Source organism: Astyanax mexicanus, chromosome 1, assembly GCF_023375975.1.
Source record: "Astyanax mexicanus isolate ESR-SI-001 chromosome 1, AstMex3_surface, whole genome shotgun sequence".
Taxonomy (NCBI): Eukaryota; Metazoa; Chordata; class Actinopteri; order Characiformes; family Acestrorhamphidae; genus Astyanax; species Astyanax mexicanus.
The window spans coordinates 128,426,149-128,442,500 of record NC_064408.1 but is presented as its reverse complement, the minus strand read 5'-3'; the positions used below and the strand labels follow the sequence as shown (position 1 = coordinate 128,442,500).

At 39.3% G+C, this 16,352-nt stretch overlaps 1 protein-coding gene across 2 annotated transcripts in view; it reads left to right on the top strand.

The window, feature by feature from the left end:
- LOC125784877 (protein Aster-A-like) overlaps positions 1–16,352 on the top strand; it is a 62,029-nt gene that overhangs the window by 41,636 nt on the left and 4,041 nt on the right. For both annotated transcript variants that reach the window (XM_049468963.1, XM_049468968.1), the window contains exons 5-18: positions 331–434; positions 2,270–2,365; positions 2,502–2,582; positions 4,172–4,290; positions 4,945–5,188; positions 5,759–5,918; positions 6,802–6,945; positions 7,416–7,537; positions 8,249–8,391; positions 9,409–9,512; positions 10,100–10,327; positions 13,277–13,364; positions 15,296–15,403; positions 16,162–16,282. In XM_049468963.1, the coding sequence (XP_049324920.1) occupies positions 331–434; positions 2,270–2,365; positions 2,502–2,582; positions 4,172–4,290; positions 4,945–5,188; positions 5,759–5,918; positions 6,802–6,945; positions 7,416–7,537; positions 8,249–8,391; positions 9,409–9,512; positions 10,100–10,327; positions 13,277–13,364; positions 15,296–15,403; positions 16,162–16,282 (1,862 nt within the window). The remainder of the gene's footprint in view (positions 1–330; positions 435–2,269; positions 2,366–2,501; positions 2,583–4,171; positions 4,291–4,944; positions 5,189–5,758; positions 5,919–6,801; positions 6,946–7,415; positions 7,538–8,248; positions 8,392–9,408; positions 9,513–10,099; positions 10,328–13,276; positions 13,365–15,295; positions 15,404–16,161; positions 16,283–16,352) is intronic.

Below are 16,352 nucleotides of genomic sequence, written 5' to 3'. Positions count from 1 at the left end.
CGGTTAGCAGCGCTAGCCAGCTCCGGTTAGCAGCACTACCTAGCCCAGGTTAGCAGCGCCAGCCACTGTAATTCAGTGGAGAGGCTTTACTGCTCTTTACAACCTGACTGGTAGAATTTATACACAAGGCACACTGATGATTTTGGGGAAAATGAAAGGATTTTAGGTTCGTCTTCTAGCGCAAAAAATACATTAGTGTTCTCCTCCAAGCGTGTTGAGCCTTTATTCTCTCAGCACAGGTAGCATTGTGTGATGGGATGATTTGATGTGTGTGTTAGCTGAAGTCTGAACTGTGTGTGTGTGTGTGTGTGTGTGTGTGTGTGTGTGTAGATTACTCGTGTGCTCTGCAGAAGGACATTCTGCTTCAGGGTCGTCTTTATCTGTCTGAGAACTGGATCTGCTTCTACAGCAACATCTTCCGCTGGGAAACCACTGTACGTATAACACACACACACATGCACACCATACCTGTCAAGTTTTAGATTTCAAAATAAGGGATATTTTTCTCTGTCCGCTTAAAGCCGTCCCACCAGCCCAACGAAGGTTCAGTATCCCTTACATTTTAAGACAGGTTTACAAAAAATCTAAAATAACCACATGTGAACCACTTACACACTACAATTAGATTATCAGAATCTGAACATGTTGTGGACATTCCTACATATGCCATTCTTTTAATACAGCCAAATTAAAACCCCTTTTCTATATCTTTTTTTATTTAAGATTTCATGTCTTTTTTGTAATAAATGCACTCTTTTATATGATATATTTGTTATTTATTTAATGGATTTAAAATTGAACAAAGAGTGCACAAATTCTGCAAAATGACTGTTGGTGACCTAAAAATGGTATTATGAGCTTTTACTAAAAGGACATGGACCAGATATATTCCATCAGTAAAAATTAGTCCTAAGGGGCCTACACAATAATTTTTAATTAATACTTCTTCCTTTTGATCACTCCACCCCTGATTAGTTCAGTTAATGTCGGTCCTCTCCACATTTTCTAGTTAAACTGAGTCACAAGCTGTAATTTTTTTATTTTAAAAGGTTTAATCTGTGTGTTTTTATTCGGAGTATTTTTAAGCAGCTATCAGAAAAATCTCATCACAGTTTACATGATTAGCCAACCGTTACCTTTCTTTTAGAAAAATCTCTGTATATCCAGATATGTTTTAACATCAGCAGCTCCAACTAGCTGCCTGAACTCTGACCCTCCTTTGCAAGCTGATTGGCTGTTTCTCCTGAAAGGCGGGACTTTCTCCTTGAACCGGCTCCACGATTGGTTAAGAGACACAGAGCGGTCAGTGCCCTGTATCCTCAATAATATATATTTTTTTATTTTAATAAAATACGGGAAATTTACGGGAAAATACTAATACGGGAGGACGGCGGGAAAGAGGAGTAAAATACGGTAGTTTCCCGGCCAAAACGGGAGACTTGACAGGTATGGCATACACACAAACACACACACACACACACACACAGAAGTATATGGTGAGGTGACTGTTGCTTTATCACAAGTTAATCAGTATAAATGTTTATGGATGTTAGAGCCAGTTGTAACCAAAAAAGAATACCAAAATAAATAATACTTAAATAACAATAAGCAATAATAAGCATCTCGTCATCAGCGTCCTGTAGATACCATCCTGTAGGTAGCATTCTGTGGACAGTGTCCTTTGGGCAGTTTCCTTCGGGCAGTGTCCTGTAGACAGCATCCTGTGGGCAGTGTCCTGAGAACAGCATCCTGTAGATAGCATCCTTTGGGCATCATTCTGTCGGCAGTGTCCTGTAGGTAGCATACTGTAGACAGTGTCCTGTACACAGCATCCTGTAGGTAGCGTCCTGTAGACAGCGTCCTGTAGACAGCGTCCTGTAGACAGCGTCCTGTAGGAAGCATTCTGTAGACAGCGTCCTGTAGACAGCATCCTGTAGGTAGCGTCCTGTAGGTAGCGTCCTGTAGACAGCGTCCTGTAGGAAGCATTCTGTAGACAGCGTCCTGTAGACAGCGTCCTGTAGGAAGCATTCTGTAGACAGCGTCCTGTAGACAGCGTCCTGTAGGAAGCATTCTGTAGACAGCGTCCTGTAGACAGCGTCCTGTAGGAAGCATTCTGTAGACAGCGTCCTGTAGACAGCGTCCTGTAGACAGCGTCCTGTAGGAAGCATTCTGTAGATAGCATCCTATAGACAGCATCCTGTATGTAGCATCTTTTGTGTAGTGTCCAGTACTGGGTTACAGGACGTTCCTGCTGTGTGTCTTGCTGCAGATCACCATCCTGCTGAAGGACGTGACGAGTCTGACCAAGGAGAAAACGGCCAAACTGATCCCCAACGCCATCCAGATCTGCACCGATCAGGAGAAGGTTCTGCTCCATAAACTTCTAATCAACTTTAATTATATTTATAGATATTTTTATAGATATTTCTTCTGTTAGAGACTCCTTTAGTTATTTATTAATATTAATCTGAATGAAGTCTTGTCCTGCTCTTCCTCCACAGCACTTCTTCACGTCGTTCGGAGCGAGGGATCGCAGCTACATGATGATCTTCAGACTGTGGCAGAACGCTCTGATGGACAAGGTGAGATTCCTCACTGAATTTAATAAGACAATAAGAAAATATATATTTTTGTAGTATTGCAATAATTTGTTTTGCAATACTGTACAGTGTTGGTGTTTAATTATTAATATAAATGTAACGGCTGGTGTCGGAGTGTTGTACTCTGTCCTCTTCTGATTAGATAAAGAGAAAATTTTTATTTACTATATTTATATTATATTTATACTTCTGCCAATTGTCACTTTGAATTGTAACCGTATCTGTATTGTTAAGCATAATGTTTTTAAAGTGGAAATCTGTATTATTTAGTTTCTTAACTGAAAGCAGAAGCATTTCTGAGTGGAGAAGAATATGGATAAAATATAGTGTTTAATGGTACCATGGTACCACCATCCCTGCTAAACCTATTATGTTATAATATATAAATTATAAAAAAAAAAAAAACTGGGGTGTCGGGTAACTTTTCGCGGGAGTTCTTCTTCTTCTGGCCACGTCACGCATCTTTACGTACTTACGTCACACGTACAGCCTCTAAAAGAGGATCCGGCTCAGTTTTACTGAACGCGAGCGGCTGGTGGAGCAATGGAGACTTCAGAAGAGGAAACTCAGAGCTCAGTAGCTCATTCACTCATAGTAAAATCAAAGAAACGAAGGAGTGAATTTTCTGACTGAGCTCTCTCTCTCTCTCTCTCTCTCTCTCTCTCTGACTAAACATAACCTGGAATCGGATTCATCCGCTCTGAAAGGAGACCGCATCACACCCGCCCAGTTCAAAATGATTCTTCCGCATGCTCGGTCCAATTACCCATTCTCACCAGAGAGGCACTAAATCCCCCAAATCCCAAAACTTACGGACACCAGCTTTAAATTAGGCCCTATTTTAACCATGCACTGCGCAGCTTGATATATGCCGTGTCAGTGTGTGTCTTTGCTATCGTAACGACGGGAAAAGTACACCTTGCGCAGCTCGATATACGCAAAGCAAAAGTCATGTGCTAATTCTCTTAATTAATCATGGGTGTATCTCTCGCGCATCATTCTCTTTAAGAGTAGAATCAGGTGAGCTCTGACTTTGGTGGATTGCTATTTTAACAGTGCAGCTACCTGGACGTGTTCAACAAATGCTTCTCAGCAGAGGAAACTGAGCTGCTGGTTCACACTCGTTCATTCATTTTGTTTATTATTGAAAAAAAAAATTTGTGCCTGTGCTGAGAATTCACTGCCAAGATAGCGATGAACGTCTGACTGTTGGCGTCTGTCTAGGTTGTATTCAGTCAGTGGAGCTCCTGTGTTTTCTGTTACCAAGATAAACAAGATAAAACTCCAGAAATGTACCTGAACACACCTCATTTCCAGAACACCACGCCCATCAGTGTAGATATATTCAGAAGGAAGGAGTGAAAATAGACTGTTGGAGGGGTGTAAGATAGCGATGAGCATCGTGATGCACTCTACGCAAGCCTAAACGAAGCTCTAATTATGTGTTTGTTCACAGTATTTCTGTATTTTAGTACCAGTTTCTAAAAAATCTCAATAATTAAAAGTTCATTGTGTTGTGTTATCATTAAATAAGAGAAATGTGTGTGTGTGTGTGTGTGTGTGTGTGTTAGACGCTGTCTCCTAAGGAGCTGTGGCACATTGTGCACCAGTGTTACGGGACTGAGCTGGGGCTGACGAGTGAGGACGATGACTACGTGTCCCCGACGGCGGAGCATATGAACGGCCTGCTGTGAGTTCACACTGACCCGCCGTCTGTTCACTACTGACATCACACGCCTGACTCCGCCCACCTCACTGCGTTGCCGGGGTTACTTTAGTTCAAAGGGCTGATATCTCACGTCTACATCACGTTTTATTATTAGTCTCCTTACTACCACCGATAACATAGATTCTAATGTTACAGCTCATACAGCTGTGTAAAAAAAAAAAGAAAAAAAGAGAGCACTTAAAAGCAGTGTGTAAGACTGGTGGAGGAGAACATGATGCCAAGATGCATGAAATGAAAACTGATTAAAAACCAGGGTTATTCCACCAAATATTGATTATTTCTGAACTCTTAAAACTTTATGAATATGAACTTGTTTTCTTTGCATTATTTGAGGTCTGAAAGCTCTGCATCTTTTTTGTTATTTCAGCCATTTCTCATTTTCTGTAAATAAATGCTCTAAATGAGAATATTTTTATTTGGAATTTGGGAGAAATGTTGTTTGTAGTTTATAGAATAAAACAGCAATGTTCATTTTACTCAAACATAAACCTATAAATAGCAAAATCAGAGAAACTGATTCTCTCTTAGTTTTATGTATATTTATTGCTGTATATGTAAATGACCTCTGTTCTGATTGGCTGAAGCAGGTTACGTAACTCTATTCTCCTCTCTCAGGCCGGGTGATGATGTGGTGTGTGATTTGCTGGATCAGGCTGCTGTAGCTCCTCCCCCTCCTGGATCTTCTCCTCCATCCTCTTCCTCCTCCTCCTGCCCACCTGTGGAGGTTCCTGCCGTCAGAACCAGTACTGAGCCAGAACCGAGTCCCCCCAACTCCCAGACCACCACTCAACCCGCCAACACCAACCCCACACACTCCACCACACCCGCCACACCTGCCACTCCTGCTGCCACCACCGCGGTAAGTGTTGTATGCTCAGCTGCTCTTGGTGTTTCTGTTTAGCCCTGCTTTAGTTCACTGGATTAGTGCACTCTGTAAAAAAGACAGGATTTCGGCTCTTGCTCATGAATATGCATACATGCAAAAATATCGCCTCTGATTGGCTAACAGCACTACCTTTATTCCCTTACAGTCAAATTTACAGCACTAAAACTCAAAGGACAAAATGTTTTCAGAGATACTTTAGCCTTAGTTGTAAAGATACAGCACTGAGTGCTAGATAAAATTAACCCTTAAACTTCGATTAACGTCAAACCGCGCTTCCCTAGTGTTTATTTAAGGTCTCGGTAAATCGCAGAATCAACTGGGGATCCGATTTAAACCTACAGTTACTTACACAAGAAAGCTAACGCTAACTAGCTCTATAAACAGAGCTTTAAACAGAGCTGCAGACAATGAAGGCTAAAGAGAGACCAACTGTATTTCCAAGTGTAAAAACAAGAAAAAGTAGATTTTAGCTTAAGGACACGTTTAAATAACACTCTAAATGTAGATATTGTGTGTTTATTTATCTCTTATCTTATGCTGTAGAGTACAGAGGAGGCCGGGCAGGACAGCCAATCAGAGGCCGGCAGTCTGGCGGCGTCAGCGTCCGGTCCTCAGGTTCTGGGTAACGTTTCATCGCTGGATATGACTAATGATGAAGAGCTGCCCACCGACCCCAGCAACTCCTCCGACACACAGGAAGAGAGTGAGTGTTTATGTCACTCTGCAGGAACACAGGGTACAGTGTGTGCTGATGTCACATTCCTGATAGGCCACGCCCCCTTACCCCCCCTCTGTCTTATTAGTGCAAACGGCCAAACCACAAGTGAACACAACGGCACAAGTGATTATAACTCAAATTAAAAAACGCTGGGCTCAACTGTGATCCAACCAATTTACAAAATTCAAAAATCGCTGCTTATCCAGCTATAAAAACAGTCTGAATGAAATTCAATTAGTTTTCTGACTCCTGCAGCTGCTGTAATTGTGCAGCGCTTGGTTATTTTGTGTGGATAGTGGTGTTTGTTAGCTCTGTTACTTATTGATTGGGCTGAAAGATGAACTGTAGAGAGCAGTATTATCTGGTTAGTTGTGTTTGTTAGCTCTTCTACTTACTGATTGGGCTGAAAGATCTTAGTGCAGCCTGTGGAAAGTTAGGGTTTCTTAAGTGAATGGTAGCTCAGCTTTGGAGTTCCATCTGGTGGCTGGGTGAGGAACTGCAACTTCCTGTGACCCAAACTGCCCCAACAGTGATCCACACACAGCACTGCAATGATCACTTTAGCTCCCGAATTGGATTGGCTAAATCGGGCGAATGTCAGCCAATCGCTTGTTTTGGCTGAAAATCGGCCAACATGCAATTTAAATTTTGGTAATTAGGTTTAAGCCACATTTTGAGGTAGTTTAAAATGTGATTATAGTATAGAATTCTCTCAGTCTGAACTCTCTGGAGGCTGAAATCGGATTATAGCGTTTCTGATTGGCTGTGAAAGGATTCTGCAGAATCAGGATTGGTATGTTATGCATGTCTGAGGGCTCAGAGCATGTTGCACAAGATTTTTGTGTGTAATAATCTGTTGTGTCTGCAGGTGAGGTGGAGTCGTTCTGTGCGGATCTGAGGGGGCGTCTGCACATTAACACGGTTCTGAGGATCGGGGTGGATAAACTTCACGAGCTGCTGTTCTCCGATACTCACTTCCTCCAGCACCTCTTCACCCAGCGACACTTCACCGGTCAGTACTCCAGATCCAGAGCACAGCTTTACTCAAAATATTGCAATGCACACAACATTATGGGAGACATAGCAGAGTTCAAAAGAGGACAAATTGTTGGTGCACGTCTTGCTGGAGCATCTGTGACCAAGACAGCAAGTCTTTGTGATGCATCAAGAGCCACGGTATCCAGGGTAATGTCAGCGAGATACCACCAAGAAGGACCAACCACATCCAACAGGATTAACTGTGGACGCTGTAAGAGGAAGCTGTCTAAAAGGGGTGTTCGGGTGCTAACCCGGATTGTATCCAAAAAAACATAAAACCACGGCTGATCAAATCACGCAGAATTCAATGTGCACCTCAACTCTCCTGTTTCTAAATGCTCTAAATGAGAATATTTTTATTTGGAGTTTGGGAGAAATGTTGTCCGTAGTTTATAGAATAAATAAAACAACAATTAAATTAAATTGTGTGTATGTGTGTGTTAGACCTGTCGGTGCAGGACTGGCAGCAGGACGTCAGCAGTGGGAACAGTATCCGGGTGCTGAGCTACACCATCGCCATCAACAACCCCCTCGGCCCCAAAACTGCCCCCGTCGTCGAGACTCAGGTAAGAGTTTAATTCTAACAGATCCTGCCTTTAATTCTAAATAATAAACTTACACTAATAAAAATACACACTGTGTTTGTGTGTTTGTGTGTGTGTGTGTGTTAACATTTTCATGGTGATTTTGATTTTAATATTAGTTTTACTAATATTTTTACATTTTAGTCTTTTGGTTATTATTACTTTTAGTCTAATGAATTTTAGTCATGTAAAAAGTATGTATTATGTATAAACAGAGAGTTGTGCTGAATTCAGAACCCCCGCCAGGAAAAGCACCGCACACACACAGTCTTCTTTTTGGCTTTAGCTTAACTTAAAAAAAATAAAATAAAATACCCAAGATGCAATTCTAAGCTACACTGACTTGTAAGAAATAATGAAAAATAATAATTTCCTCCTGTGAGGGGGTGCTTTTCCTGGCGGGGGTGCTGTGGTGCTGTGTGGAGCGGCTGTGTTCCGATCACTATATATCACTCAATAATATCATTTATTACAAATAATTTCCCCATGCGTCAAACTTTGAAATTTTGGTTTAGTTTTTATTAGTTGCAGAAAAATGTAAAGAATTTCGTCATAGGTTTCATTTTCATTTTCAAGTATTTTACTTTTTTTCATTAAAAATTGGTCGTCAACGAAGATTTTTCGTCCTAGTTTTCGTTAACGAAATTAACACTCTGTGTGCGTTTGTGTGTGTGTGTGTGTGTGTGTGTGTAGACTCTGTATAAGAGCAGTTCTCGGGGGGAGTGTTATGTGGTGGATTCGGAGGTGATCACTTCAGGAATCCCGTATCAGGACTACTTTTACACCACCCACAGATACTGCCTTACAGCCGTCAGCAAAACCAAGAGCAGGCTCAGGTAACTAAAACACACACACATTATCCTTTTCCTTGGCAGTCCTGATGAGTGCCAGTTCCATCATTATTATGTTTTTAATAGCCATTTTTTGCAACATCTTTCTCTGCACTTCCTTCATTTCTGATTGACTGACCTTCATTTTTTTCTTACAGTATTTAGTTTCCTTTACTTACTATAGTACCGTATTTGTCACACTCTGAGGTGCATTTAAAACCCTTTAATTTACCCCAAAATTGTCAAAATCCGGTGCTCCTTATGTATGAATTTTATCAGTCAGGTATTAAGGAGCAGTAAAGACACTCTGCTGAAGTACAGAGTTATACAGGAGACTCAGTAAAGTTTCTCCAGCACTAAGGCTGAAGCAGTATTAGCATTAGCCGTTAACTGTGCTAAGCGCTAGCTCTTTCACCGCTCAGAGGTGAGTATTATCGGACTGTAGTCTACTGCTAACCCCAGCTAGCACTGCTAGAGCAGCATTAGCATTAGCAGCTAACCACAGCACTAAGCTCTTTCACCATTCAGAGGGAAGTATATCGGACTGTAGCCTGCGGCTAACCCCAGCTAGCACTGCTGGAGCAGCGTTAGCATTAGCTGTTAACTGTGCTAAGCGCTAGCTCTTCTAGCTCTTTAGTGGTAAATGCTAATCTAGCAGCCTTAGTGGAAATCTGTGTTGCATGATGCTCCTTACTATCCGGTGCACTTTATTTATGACAATAGACCAGAAAACAGACGTTTACTGATAGAGCGCCGTATAATCTGAAAAATATTAACGGTATTTATTGCTTCTCATCATAACCTGGATTCGAACATTACTCTAATATTCACTGTATACCTGTAACTCTACCTCTTCACTACTTTACTTTAACTGATGCTCTCAAACACTTTATTAAGAGACAAGAAATTCAAGTAATTAACTCTTGATGAGTTCAGCACAGCTGTTAACTGAAACCACTTTGTTTTTGTGAGAGTTTTAATATATATATCTGTGTGTGTGTGTGTGTGTGTGTGTGTGTGCAGGGTTTCGTCTGATATCTGCTACAGGAAGCAGCCGTGGAGTTTGGTGAAAGCTCTGATAGAGAAAAACACCTGGAGTGGAATAGAGGAATACTACAGACACATGGGTAAATACACACTACACACACACACACACACACTACACACACACACACACACACACACACAAATTACACATGATTACAACCCCAATTCCAGTGAAGTTACACAATGATGTTGTGTAAAACATAAATAATAACCTATATTCAGTAGAGTACACTACACAGCAGGGCTGCAGCGATTAGTCAATATAATCGACAATGTCGATTATTTAAATTTGTCGACTACAAATTTGATTGTCGACTAATCGTTCATTTGTAACAGTACCACATTACCCAAAATGCTGGGGGCAGAAGCGTGATGGGAGATAAACTCACACAGTTTTTTGTCTCAAAAAGTGCCCAAACTCGTTAATCAGAAATAATCGTTGACTAATCAACTAATCGAAAAAATGATCATCAGATTAGATGACTGACAAAATAATTATTAGTTGCAGTCCTACCGTACAGACACGATATTTAATGTTTAGATGTTAATATTAATATAGCTGCAGAAATACTATGTTTCTGTACAACTATGTTTAAATATTTAAACTAAATGTATGTATATATGTGTGTGTATATATATGTGTGTGTGTGTGTGTGTATATATGTAGAGGTGGAGGTGTGTAAGCTGGAGACGCTGCTGCAGGCGGAGGTGTCGGTGGTGGTGGGGGTGGGCGTGGTGGGCGACGCCCCCGGTGCAGATGGAGGGAAGGGGGGGGCGGGGCTGCGCAGACGTAAACGCACCTGCTCCAGACGCACCGCGGAGAGGGAGGGGCCGGGGGCCGGCGGGGACCGGGGCGAGCGAGGGGCCCCGGAGGAGAGAGAGGGACGAGAAACAGGTGAGAACACTGAGAACACTCTGCCCTCTGGAGGATAAATTAAGAATTACAGCAGAGTCTATCAGATTCTAACGGTACATACATGTAACTGTACTGTATTATTATAGATATACACTCTACATATATACATACAGAATAATCTAGATAGATAGATAGATAGATAGATAGATACTTTATTGATCCCCGGGGGGAAATTCTTGGCATCCAGCAGCAGGTCACACAATACACAAAGTTAAAAAAGATAAAATATAAAATATAAAGATACATATAAATACAATCAAATAAGAAATAGAATATACAGTGTAAATGTACAGTCTTCGTGTGTGTGTGTGTAATGGAGATGGAGAATGGAGGTAGTGCAGTTGAACACAATAGACAGTGAACACCAGTTGATGTGCATAATGTGAGGATAACTGATGTCAGCCAAACAGAAAGTGCAAATACACAGTTATATAATAATTTAAATTAAATTAAGCAGTGCAAAAGATACGTAAACAGTGCAAAAGATACGTAAACAGTAGATGAATTAACTAGTGAATGAACTACTAGTGCAAAATATGGTAGAACTATAAAAAGTGTTCTAGGCATCAGCAAGTCTGAGAGTGTGTCCATAGCTGGGGGTGTGTCCATGGTGTGGCCAGAGTGGCCGGAATGAAAAAGTTTCATTACTTCATACTTTACTGTAGGGATTATTTTACATTTTCACACAATTATCTGAACTCATTTCAGCTGGTTTTCATTCCGGCTTCTCATCGTTCAATAAAAACCCTATCCAGATAAATCTCTCCATCCAGATAGAGTGAATCTGATTGTGATTGGATGTAGAGAAATATAAACATACACCATTCTGACTCCCTATTGGTGTATACTGTGATTTATATTGTGATTTAAAAGTCTTAAAAGGTCTTAAATTTTGTTAAATATGTCCTAAAATGTCTGGAAGTTGCATTAAATTATATCTATAAAAGTGAATAAAAGTGAATAAAAGTGAATAGCCACACGGAGCGTTTAATTTTAGTCGTGCAGAGCGCTTAAATATATGACTTGGAAAAATATATTGAGGAATGTGAAAAATGAAAGCAAGGGAATAAAAACAAGACAGTGCAATATAACATTATATAATATGTATATATATTTTTAAAATTAATTTTATTTATTTATCAATTCATTTTAAAATTGAAGCTCATTATAGTGTACATATGCATGTGAATGGTTTATTAATTGATAATTAATTAATTAGCGAATTAGTTAATTAATTGTTAATTGATTGATTCAAGCCAGTTAAAATGTTTGTTTGCTTATTATTCTTATGCTGCATTAAATATTAACATTTTAAAAATGTAAATGGAGATCTAAAGAAAATGCCAGTTATTCCTCCAGTGCTGTTTATCAAAAACTATAGTTTCTATATATTTCTTTTTGCCACAATAATAGTATTATTTTTTAGAATTAAAAAAAGGCTTAAAAGTCATAAAATTTAAGCTTTAAAAATGTACAGATCCCCCCCCCCCCCACACACACACACTCCAGCAAGAACATACCCGTCCAACTAAGCTTTAACTTAAATATATTTACATTCTACTACAATAAATGCATTCATTTATAATCAGCATATATGCAGCTGAAACACTAGAGAGCAGCCTAGAGCAAAATCCCACATTATATAATCAACATTAACATTTTAATATTTTAATATAGACATTATGTTATATTATATTTTAGTAAAATGTGTTTTGGGGGTGTGGTACATTACATTACATTACATTACATTACATTACATTACATTTGGCAGACGCTTTTGTCCAAAGAGACTTACAATAGTGAAGTACAATTTAAAATAAGTTTAAAGGAAAAACATCTTTGGATAGGGATAAAAGGAGGTCAAAGGGGAATAATAGGATAGAGGAGTGAAGGAGGGGAAGAAGGAAATGAGGTTAGAATTAGTTAGTTAGTTAGAGGTGTTAGGAGAGTAAGTGCTCTTTGAAGAGCTCTGTCTTCAGGAGTTTATTAAAGATAGTGAGAGATTCTCCTGATCTGGTAGTAGAAGGTAGTTAGTTAGAGGTGTTAGGAGAGTAAGCGCTCTTTGAAGAGCTCAGTCTTCAGGAGTTTATTAAAGATAGCGAGAGATTCTCCTGATCTGGTAGTAGAAGGTAGTTAGTTAGAGGTGTTAGGAGAGTAAGTGCTCTTTGAAGAGCTCTGTCTTCAGGAGTTTATTAAAGATAGCGAGAGATTCTCCTGATCTGGTAGTAGAAGGTAGTTCGTTAGAGGTGTTAGGAGAGTAAGTGCTCTTTGAAGAGCTCTGTCTTCAGGAGTTTATTAAAGATAGTGAGAGATTCTCCTGATCTGGTAGTAGAAGGTAGTTAGTTAGAGGTGTTAGGAGAGTAAGTGCTCTTTGAAGAGCTCTGTCTTCAGGAGTTTATTAAAGATAGTGAGAGATTCTCCTGATCTGGTAGTGGAAGGTAGTTTGTTCCACCATTGGGGAACTCTGTATGAGAACAGTCTGGATTGCTTTGTGTGAATGTTTGTTTGGCAAAGCGAGGCGACGTTCATTGGAGGAGCGCAGCGGCCGGGAGGTAGCGTAAGCCTTCAGGAGCGATCAGTGCAGGTAGGAAGGAGCTGTTCTGTCATCACCTTGTAGGCGATTGTAAGAGCTTTGAATTTGGTAGAGCACTATAGGACTCTGGGGGCGTGGCCTAAGCTTTTGTTCTTAATGGCTTTATGTTTTTTTCTCCTTAAATTACTTTTACTTTTATACTTTAATTAGTTTTGAATCCAGTACTTTTTTTAAACACTTTTACTTAAAGAGTAAAAAGCTTGAGTTGATACTTCTTCAACTTCTACAGAAGTATTTTATTAAACTCTAGTATCTATACTCTATTCTACCTACAGAGTAATGTATTGCTAATGAGATATGTTTAACAGTTTTCTGTGTATGGATGTGTGTTTTAGGCGCTCCGTTTCTGAAGGTTGGGGATCGATGGCGTGGAGCAGCTGGTAATAACAACATCTCCACCATCCTGCTGATCGTCAGCTTCATGTGAGTTCTATCAAACATCAGGTCCGACTATACAGCTCTGTAAAATAATAAGAGAGCACTTAAAAATGATGAGTTTCTTTGATTTTAGCAAATTGAAATCCTCTGGAATATAATCAAGAGGAAGATGGATGATCACAAGCCATCAAACCACCAAACTGAACTGCTTGAATTTTTGCACCAGGAGTAAAGCAGCATAAAGTTATCCAAAAGCAGTGTGTAAGACTGGTGGAGGAAAACATGATGCCAAGATGCATGAAAAAAAACTGTGATTAAAAACCATCAGGGTTATTCCACCAAATATTGATTATTTCTGAACTCTTAAAACTTTATTAATATGAACTTGTTTTCTTTGCATTATTTGAGGTCTGAAAGCTCTGCATCTTTTTTTTTGTTATTTCAGACATTTCTCATTTTCTGCAAATAAATGCTCTAAATTACAATATTTCTATTTAGAATTTAAGAGAAATGTTTGTAGTTTATAGAATAAAACAACAATGTTCATTTTACTCAAACATAAACCTATAAACAGTATCGATAATGTATTGCAAACAATAAATGAGGGCTGGGCGATATTGTAAATTTAAAAATGTATCTTGAAATTCTTCTAATATAATATCTTGATTACGGTTTCGATTTTTATTTCTTAATGCAAACTGCAGTTTGTTTTATTTGTAAATGGATATCGCCATTTAAAGTAATGTGTGACTATTGTTTCCTTTACATTTAAATGCAAAATTATTAAAAAATATTTTGCTAAATTTAATTATTTTATTTTATTTTATTTTAGGAAAAAGACTAAAATATAGAAATTGCTTTTATATATAAAATATCTCTTTTACAGGTTTCTGACAAAAGCAAAATGATACAGTCGCCATTGTTCCGTCTAGAAAATCGTATAAAAACAGTAAATTAATTAATCAAATTAATTCTATAAACCTCCCAGCACTATGATACGATATTGATATTTTGGCCCACCCCTAAAAAAAACACTTATCTCCAAAACAGCAGCTTTACAGGAGAGAGAAAAAAAACTTGTAAACTTTCAATGGAAGTCAATGTAAAAAGAGTTTATTTCAGGTCATTTTGGAGAGTTTCTATTGGTCCGCTCATCAAGAAATTTGGGCACAGTGTAACGGACCGTTTCTCTGTTCAAAATATGTATTAAACTAAAAATCGACAAAAATGGAAATAAGTGTTTTTTTCACAGGACAGCTACAATATACACTAATCATTTTACAGTGGGACTAGTTTTCCATCTTTTTCCTTTTTTTTCTTTCCTCTGATTGGTTCTCTGCTTGCTAACAACTTCCTGGTTCTCTGTATCTCTCTCTCTCTCTTTCTTTCTTTCTTTCGCTTTGCGTGTGTAGGATCTGTATCAGGTACAGTATTCTCTTATAGAATCTTCCATCCAAATCATTGAACTCAGGTGTTCCTGAATCCCTTTCGTGGTTCCACAGGTGTATAATAATAAAAGCAGCAGCAAGGAATGCTGGGACTGTTCTAGAAACTTTAGGGATGGTTTAGAGGAGAGTCATGTCTGTCATCTGCTGGTGTTGATCCACTGTGTTTTATTATCAAGTCTAAAGTCAGTGCAGTTTTGCTTTCCCACAAAATCTTACAGCACTTCATATCTTACAGCTTCCCTCTGCTGAAAACAACTTTTATAGAGATGTGGATTTCATTTTCCAGCAGGACTTGGCACACTGCCCACACTGCAGAAAGTACCAATTGGTCTTATTATATAATATTCAAATTTTCTGAGACACTGATATTTGGGTTTTCATTGGCTGTAAGCTTCATAGTCATCAACAATAAAATAAATAAACACTTAAATTAGATCACTCTGTGTTTAATACATCTACACAATATATGAATTTCACATTTTGAACTTTTTAAAAGTTATATTTTAATCTCTCTCTCTCTGTCTGTAGTCTGGTGGTGTTGGTGGCTCTGAATATGCTGCTGTTCTATAAGCTGTGGGCTTTAGAGAGAGCCGCTCACACACTGGAGACCTGGCACTCCTACTCACTCTCAGACAGGTAACACACACACACACTCTAACACTATACACACACTACACACACTCTATACACACTACACTAGTGCTGCACGATATATATCGTTTAACAGTCACATCGCAGGACATGTGATGTCACTTAAGGCAATTAAATCAATCACATCGTGTTGCAATATTTTGATTTTTGACACAAGAAGTAGATACACAGCGCTGTCTCTGTGTCTGTGTGAGTGACAGGCTGCTGCTGCCTGAGAAGCTTTATGAGAGGGCAGGGGGGTTGGGGCTTTTAATCCCAGAAACACAAACCCTCTTTTTATTTACCTTTTTAAAAAGCCATTTAAATGCTGATTAAAGAGCAGATTACTGTTGTTTTGCTGTTTTCCTCGGGTTTCGAGAGCTCGGCGCTGACTCGGTTCTTGATTGGTCTGTACGCAAGACCATGCGCGCGCGGTTGGGGCGGGGCTTGGTGACGTCAAGGACCCTGCATTGTTTAACCTTGCAATATATATCTTCGAAAAAGAACATTTGCAATGTAAACATTTTCAAATACCGTGCAGCTCTACAATATGCGCACTACACACACTAAACACTTTAGACACTATATACACATACACACAATTTTATAATGTTTCCATATACAAAATAAAACAACAGGAAAACGTTAGATTTTATATACAGTTTATTATGCTCACTTTTACATATTATTTTCACAAAATTGTGCATTAACCTTCCGTACATTGTGTATATATATATCTATATATCTATATCTCTGTATCTCAGTCCTCTCCCGCAGTCGGCTGCAGAGTGGGCGCAGGTGCTGCAGCTGCAGCGCCAGTTTCATCAGGCTCAGCTCGGGAAATGGCAGCAGATCCTACAGTCCTCAGTCACCCTGCTGGACCAGGTAACCATAGCAACCCCACCGGTATCATATCAACCACTTACCAGAAAAACCATATTGACCAACTGGCCTC